This window comes from Larimichthys crocea, chromosome I (assembly GCF_000972845.2).
Source record: "Larimichthys crocea isolate SSNF chromosome I, L_crocea_2.0, whole genome shotgun sequence".
In the NCBI taxonomy this organism is placed as follows: domain Eukaryota; kingdom Metazoa; phylum Chordata; class Actinopteri; family Sciaenidae; genus Larimichthys; species Larimichthys crocea.
In genome coordinates this window covers 22594424-22602706 of record NC_040011.1, presented here as the reverse complement: position 1 = coordinate 22602706, position 8283 = coordinate 22594424, and the positions used below count along the sequence as shown (strand labels likewise).

General features: G+C 43.9%; 1 protein-coding gene across 1 annotated transcript in view; it reads left to right on the top strand.

The window, feature by feature from the left end:
- The first annotated feature begins 1734 nt into the window (after positions 1-1734).
- Positions 1735-8283, top strand: part of LOC109138414 (protocadherin Fat 4-like) — a 51794-nt gene continuing 45245 nt past the window's right edge. The window contains exon 1 of the mRNA XM_019258437.2: positions 1735-7416. Coding sequence (XP_019113982.2) covers positions 2308-7416 — 5109 coding nt within the window. The 5' untranslated portion in view covers positions 1735-2307. The remainder of the gene's footprint in view (positions 7417-8283) is intronic.

Here is an 8283-nt window from a genome sequence, read left to right as displayed (position 1 = left end):
GTCTGTAGACATTTATCATCAGTATGTCTCTGGAAATTATTAATGCCTTGAATTCCACATGATCATGTCTTTCCCACATTGCAATCAACAATGGCTGTACAATTAATGCTCACATGCAAGCACTAAATTGAAACGTGTGGATTGAGTCTTTCATGAGAAAGTGATTGAAGACAGCGTTACAGAAGTATAATTACTTATCCATCTTAGTTCGACAGTCTGATGCTTTCTGTGAAACTACGATGTGAACAATGGTGGTGCTGGAGAAGTTACAAGAGTGAATATGAAACCATATTACTTTATTTAAAATGTATCATTTATAGAAAATAAGGAGACACCAATGTGAAAATGTTGTGTTCATCAGAAAATGGAAAAAAAGCAGAAATAGACGGAATTTAAGAAGTTATAAAAACAGATAATAAACTAGCAGAAAAGTTCAACAAGCAACATTTCTAGTTACATATTTGTCAGTAATCACAAAATAAGTTGTATTCAACAGATATACCCTTAAGTTTGTAACCTTTAAGTTATCTAACTTCTGTTACTGCTAACCAATATATAATTTTGTATTATATCATCCCGACCCTGAATGTCCTTTCTGCATATAACTGTATACTTTAATTGTACATATATAACAAGGAGACAAAAGAAATGATTTAATCACAAGTTTTCATAAAAACATGACATTTGGGAAATGTCATGGAGGATGCTGAGATATAATTCACTTTTAAAATCGACAATACTTTTAGTTTTTAATTTTAACTCTAGTTTATAATTTGCACAGAGTGATAATCTGTGTTGCGTGTGTCAGTTCTAGTTGTAGTTAAAGATTGTAGATACATTGGTCATTTTTGATGTGTCTGTTGCACAGTTCTGATCAGACAAACAAATTATAGTTTTTTCTTAAGTATAATATTACATAAAAAACAGATGTTATTTTGTCTGTTATTTTAGTACACTGTTAGTCTTTACTAATAACTTTGTGCTTCCATCTTTTAGGTTTATGGTTCACAAAGTTCAAAGTACCATAATGCAGCCACTAGATGGAGCCACTTACCCACGTTTAGGAAGCTTCCTGCAACTTCCATTATCTGCAAATATGTCACCAGCAATTATGAACTCTAGAAATGACACTAAACATTGAGCTTCATAAGGCACTTGATAATAGTAGAATATATATTTTAACAGAACTTGGCTCCAAAATAACTGAAGAGACCACACTGACATACACAGAGGACAAAAAGCTTCAATGTACAATGAACAGAGCAAAGCATTTCAATTATCCAACACATATATATATATCATTATATTCAAACGAAGAGCTGTTCTAACAGCAGGTTGTAGTACAAATATTGTTTATCTAGATTTATTCATATATTTATAATCATGTTTTTTTTAATATTCCTAATAGGACTTTGTGGTACTCAAATGTGGCTTTAAAGTAACTTTTATTTCACATTTTATGTTTAGTTTGACCTCCTTTTTCCCCTGGTATTTTAAAATATTTCTCTGATATGACTGTATTGTGAGCATATTTTGTAAAGTATTTCCATCATAGGATGTGCTTTTGTATGTGTGTGTATGTTTTTCTGATGTTTGTCTGATTTACTTTGACATCCTGAGCTCATTAAGACCGTTTTAACTCGCATTAATCTGTTACTGAAGTAATTAAGGGCACCATTACCTGTCGTATTTGATTGACATCCTGCTCCGGGCGGGTACGGCAGAGCTGCGCAGCACAATGGAAGAGGAAAGGCGGTGGGAGGGCAGGCAGGAGCACCACTATCCAATGGGATCAGTGATGGGAGGGAGTTTGTCGAACTCCAGCTTTGTCCTAACTTACTGGGACTCCTGAGCACAATATGACTGAAACGCCTGTACCGTTATTCCACGGGACGGTGCGTCGGCACAGCCGCCTGCACACACTAAACGCCGCTCACTTGCGCTAACTTTGGATAAACTTTTCTTTACGCATCTCGAAGGAGCTAGGAACTTTTCTTTTGTTTTGTCTTTGAAGGGATTGTCAGATTCCGCTTTGAAAATGCTGTTTGAAGAGTTGGAATGAAACTAGGAATCATTCTCTCCATTCAGAGGATTTGGTTGCATTGAAAAGCAGCGCTGCGCAGGATAAAACAACACTTCTGGAGTTCTTTGGAACACTGAATAACTGCAAAAAGAGTCACTGCTGGGTTTCCCATTGAGTTTTTTTCTGCACATTTGCTGGAATACAATGCTTTAGTGACTCGTCCGACCTCAGTAAAGTTGATGCATCATAGGCATGGACTCTGTCTGAGAAAGGTGGCTGGCTAAATGACCATGGCGCTCACAGGTAGGGGCTTAGGCCGGTTTCATTTGATTTTACTGATGTTATGGACTCTGTCGCGGTACTCAGCATCAAGTCAAGTCCGTCAAGAGTTTCAGGTCCTGGAGGAGCAGCCCATTGGCACCTATGTGGGCACGATAGAGACCAAACCCAGCTTCACTTACCGCTTCAGCGAGAACCACAAACTTTTTGCAATTAACGGCACCACTGGAGTAATTTACACCTCCTCGGTGATTGACAGAGAGGTTTTGCAAAGTGATGTCATCAACGTTGTGGTGCTGTCCAGTCAACCCACCTACCCGACTGAGGTCAGGATAGTAGTTTTGGATATTAATGATAACTCTCCGGTGTTTCCAGACGCGTCAATTGTCGTGTCTTTCAAAGAGGACGCCAGCAGCGGCAGGCAAGTGATTCTGGACACTGCTACAGATTCAGACATTGGAAGTAACGGAGTTGATCACACCACGTACAGAATAGTGAAAGGCAACGACCAGAGGAAATTCCGCCTGGATATTACAGTCAATCCTAGTGGAGAGGGGGCATTCTTGCACCTTGTTTCAACTGGTGGCTTGGACAGGGAAGTTACCCCTTTCTACCAGCTCCTGATTGAGGTGGAGGACAAAGGAGACCCGAAAAAGTTTGGCTACCTGCAAGTAAATGTTACCATTCAAGACATAAATGACAACCCTCCTATCTTTGATCAAGACCAATATCAAACAAGTGTTTTTGAGGATGCAGCAGTAGGTTCAAGTATTCTGCAGATTACAGCATCAGATCAGGATGAGGGAGCCAATGCTGAAATCCGGTACTTTTTAGATGAAGGGACACCTTTTCAAATTGACCCTAAAGCTGGTACCATTATTATAAAAGATGGTTTGGATTATGAGAGTAAGAGAGAGTACTCCCTGACAATTCATGCAGTGGATAACGGGGTGCCCTCTCTGTCCGGCAGAACAGAAGCAACAATCAAACTTTTAGATGTGAATGATAATGACCCAGTTGTAAAGTTTAGGTATTTTCCCACAACTTCTAAATTTGCATCTGTCGATGAAAATGCACAGATTGGCACAGTTGTGGCTTTACTCACTGTTTCAGATTCAGACTCCCCCATGGCTAATGGTAACATATCTGTTTCGATCTTAGGAGGCAACGAGCAGAGACACTTTGAAGTGCACACGTCTCCTGTGCCCAATTTAAGTCTGATCAAAGTTGCCAGTGTGTTAGACAGAGAGAGAATCTCCTCATACAATCTAACTGTGTCTGTATCAGACAATGGGAAGCCTATTGCAAGATCCTCCTTTGCCAGTCTGGTTATTTTTGTGAATGATATCAATGATCACCCACCCATATTCCAGGAAACGCTGTACAGAGTAGATATCAGTGAAGACATACCAAAAGGCAGCTACATTAAAGGGGTTTCTGCAACAGATGGTGACTCTGGGCAGAATGCCAACCTGCGCTACTCCCTGGTGTCTGGAAATGCTTTGGGCTGGTTCTCCATCAGTGAAAACAGTGGTCTGGTTACCAGCGCCGCTTTGCTGGATAGGGAAATAGCATCTGAAATTGTGCTCAACATTAGTGCCAAAGACCAGGGGCTACAGCCCAAGATTTCTTACACTAAACTTATAGTCAACATCACTGATGTGAATGACCAAGTGCCCACATTTACACAGAGCACATTTCATGTTTCCCTGGTGGAGCATGCTCCTGCTGGTACTGAGCTGGTGGTGCTGTCTGCTTCAGATGACGACCTTGGGGCCAATGGAACTATCCGCTTCTCATTTGATTCAGAGACTCCAGCCTCAGTCCAGGAGCTGTTTCGCCTGGATGCCGTGTCAGGGCGATTAAGCACAGCCGTGGAGCTAGACAGGGAGGATCAGGCCTCCTACTTACTCCACATCCAGGCAGCAGACGCAGGCAGCCCTCCTTTGCACTCTGTAGGAAAAGTCAACATCACCCTGAGGGATATCAATGACAATAGACCAGTTTTCTACCCTGTGCAGTATTTTGCCAATGTGAAAGAGAATGAGCCCTCGGGTTCTTATGTAACCACAGTTTCAGCCACAGACCCCGATTTGGGTCGAAATGGCACAGTCAAATATATAATTACAGCCGGAGATGCTTCCAAATTCCGCATTAATAGCAACACAGGGAAAATTACCACGCTTGTGCCCCTGGATAGAGAGGAGAAAACTGCATACCAGCTGCAGGTGACAGCAGCAGATGGTAGCAGCCTGCGCTCACACATCCAGGCCATAGTAACTGTAACTGTTATAGACACACAGGATAACCCACCTGTCTTTAGCCAGAAGGTGTACAGCTTTGTCATGTTTGAAAATGTGGGTACCGGGACAATTATAGGGACCGTGTCAGCCACTACTGTAGATTTAAACACAAACATTTCATATCTAATCACATCAGGAGACCAGAGAGGGCTTTTTGCCGTAAACAGCGCAGGTCAGATCACAGCATCGAGCCAGATAGACAGAGAAGAGCAAGGTTTTTATCAGCTCAAAGTTGTAGCCAGAGCTGGGGAGATCACAGGAGAGGCATTTGTTAACATCACTGTGAAGGACTTAAATGATAATGCTCCTCATTTTATTCACGCTGTGGAGCATGTGAGTGCAGTGGAGAACTGGAGCACGGGTCATGTCATATTCCAGGCCAAAGCTTCAGATCCTGATGAAGGGACAAATGGCATGGTGGTTTACAGCCTCAAACAAAACCCCAAAGGCCTTTTTCATATTCACGAGAAGCATGGCCTCATCACACTGACTGGGCCGCTGGAGGTCACCACAAGCTCTTATGAGGTCGAGGTCATCGCATCAGACATGGGGGTTCCCAAGCACACCTCCAGTCTCATCCTCATTGTCAGTGTTTACGACGTCAATGACAACTCGCCCATGTTTGACCAGCTTTCGTATGAGGTCATCATCCTGGAGTCTGAGCCTGTGAACAGCCGCTTTTTCAAAGTGGAGGCCACCGACAAAGACTCTGGTCTTAATGGGGAGATCATGTATGACATCGCTGGTGGCAACACAGGTGAAGTGTTTGGCATTTTTCCAGACGGGCAGTTGTACATCAAAGCAGAGCTAGACAGAGAGATACAGGACAGATATAACTTAGTGGTTGTAGCCAAAGACAGGGCTGTGGAACCACTTAGCGCCACCGTCAATGTCAGCGTGATTCTGGATGATGTAAATGATAACCGACCCCTCTTTAACAGCACCAATTATGTGTTTCATTTTGAGGAAGAGCAGAAGAGGGGGTCGCTGGTGGGGCGTGTTTTTGCTGAGGATAAGGACTTTGGCCCAAACAGTGAGGTCAGATATACATTTGAGACACCGCAGCCCAACTTTGAGCTGAACGCAATCACAGGGGAGTTGACCAGCACGCTGCAGTTTGATCGCGAGTTACTCATGAGACAAAGAGGCGCCGCCGTGTTCAGCTTTGTGGTCGTCTCGTCAGACCAGGGTCTCCCCAAACCCCTCAGAGACCAGGCCAAAGTGCAAGTTTACATTCAAGACATCAACGACAACCCACCTAAATTCACCAAAGACATTTACCAGGCCTCCATCTCTGAGTCAGCTCAAAACATGACGCAACTTCTGCGTGTCTCCGCCTCCGATGTGGATGAGAACAAAAATGGACAGGTTCATTATCACATCCCTGAAGGTAACGAGGAAGGACAGTTCACTATTGACAGCAGCTCTGGGCAGGTTACTTTAGTAGGAAAGCTGGACTATGAATCTACATCCTCCTATTCATTGAAAATCATTGCTGTTGATGCTGGAGCTGTGCCCTTGTCCTCTTCCTGTATGCTCAGTATTAGCATCCTGGATGAGAATGACAACTCCCCCTCCTTCCCTAAATCCTCATTGTCTGTGGATGTCCTGGAGAACATGAGGATTGGTGAGCTGGTGGCCTCTGTGACTGCCACTGATGCAGATTCTGGTCAGAACGCAGACATAACGTACAGCATAACAGCTACAAACAACCACGGCACTTTCAGCATCAGCCCCAACACTGGCAGCATCTTTTTGGTTAAAAAGCTGGACTTTGAAACTCAGTCATTTTACAAACTCAACATCACTGCAAAGGACAATGGTAGACCGCCACGCTCTTCATCCATTCCTGTGGTCATTCATGTCAGGGATTTTAACGACAATCCTCCCATATTTACCCCTGGCGACATTTTCAAATCCATCCCTGAAAATCTTCCCATCTCAGCCTCAGTCATGACAATTACAGCTCATGATACAGATGCAGACATAAACGGGCAGCTGGAGTACTCCATTGTTCAACAGATTCCCCGGGGAAACCACTTCAGCATTGACCCAAGCACCGGGCTCATATACACCAATAAGGAAGTAGACAGAGAGTTTTCAAATCTGTTCGAGCTGACAATCAAAGCCACTGACCAGGCAGTTCCGGTTGAATTCCGCCGCTTTGCCCTAAAAAATGTTACAATATGGGTCACAGACCAGAATGATAATATTCCCACTTTTGTGTCCCAGAATGCCCTTGTGGCTGAGCCCAATATAGTCATCGGCTCCATTCTGACAACAGTGGTGGCCTTCGACCCCGATGAGGGAGCAAACGGGGAAGTGGAGTACGAGCTTGTGGAAGGAGACGCTAACACTTTCATCATGGACAGGTACAGTGGAGATATTCGCCTGGCTTCCCAGCTGGTTCCATCCCGACTCATGTACACCCTCACAGTGTCGGCCACTGACCACGGCACAGAGCGCAAGACCTCCAGAACTGAGCTGACCATCATCCTCCAAGGGATGGATGGACCTGTTTTCTCCCAACCAAAATACATCACTATCCTCAAAGAGGGACAGCCAGCAGGCACCAACGTCATCTCCCTGGATGCCTCAAGCCCACGGGGGTCAGCGTCTAAAGTGGAGTATTTCATCGTTGCGGTTCGCAGCGGTGGAAAAGCAGTGGGACGCCTTTTCACCATCGGCCGCCACACTGGAGTGATACAGACGGCTGCAGAGCTGGACCGAGAGCAAGGCTCCGACCTCTACCTGGTGGATGTGTATGCCATCGAGACAGACGCCAACCAGCCCAGAACACAACGTGCTGAGGTTAGTACACTGCTGACTTTTCTATTCTCTACAGGTACTGGAAAGCCACCTTATATTTTGCTATATAGGTCTATTTGATCTGTTTGGCAGGGAGAGGGCATGAACTCACCCACTGGCATTTGTTATAGACATTTGGATGGAATAAGTGTAATGAGATCAAGTCTTGAACTGGAAAAAATGGGGAGTAAGACTATCCAAGTCACACATAAAACAGAGCCACCTATTGCATTTGTCTGCTCATTAATTAAATTCCCTTTTTACGCATGGCTCTGCATTATATTAAATCATAGTTTTCTTGGACATGAGTAAGAAAGCCTTGTTCTTTGGCATGATAACTTTATTGTTCCCCTTTCCAAAAACATACTAGCCATAATAATTCATCATGAATATGCCTCCTCTAATGTTTAAGCAGTCTGGAAAAGGGAAATGAGTGTTGCATGTCTTCTGCACAAGCTCTTCTCCTGTTCTCATGAACTGAAATATTCTTATCAGCGGATATGAACAGCACAAATCAAAAAAAGGACCACTTTTTAATTTCCCCACTGCAGACATAAATCATTCAGGGCTGCCGTTTCAGGTTCAAGGCCCATGATGGTTTCTACAGTGTCTCGAGTAGAAATGAAATAGAGAGTAATTCATAAGGTCTTCCAGTGCAGGTATGCATCATCAGTGCCAGTATTACTTTGAGCCCTTGAGCCTGAGGCTGTTTTGGTACTGGGGTGGTCTTGAGGTACCTTTATACCACCGGGAACTGCTCCACAGGCAATAAGTGACCATTACAATTGGGTGACCTCTTAAGACTCTGTGAAAAGACGCTGAGGGCAGAGAGAGTGAAACTTAAGCTGTCCACTGAGTTTGCATTGCGCG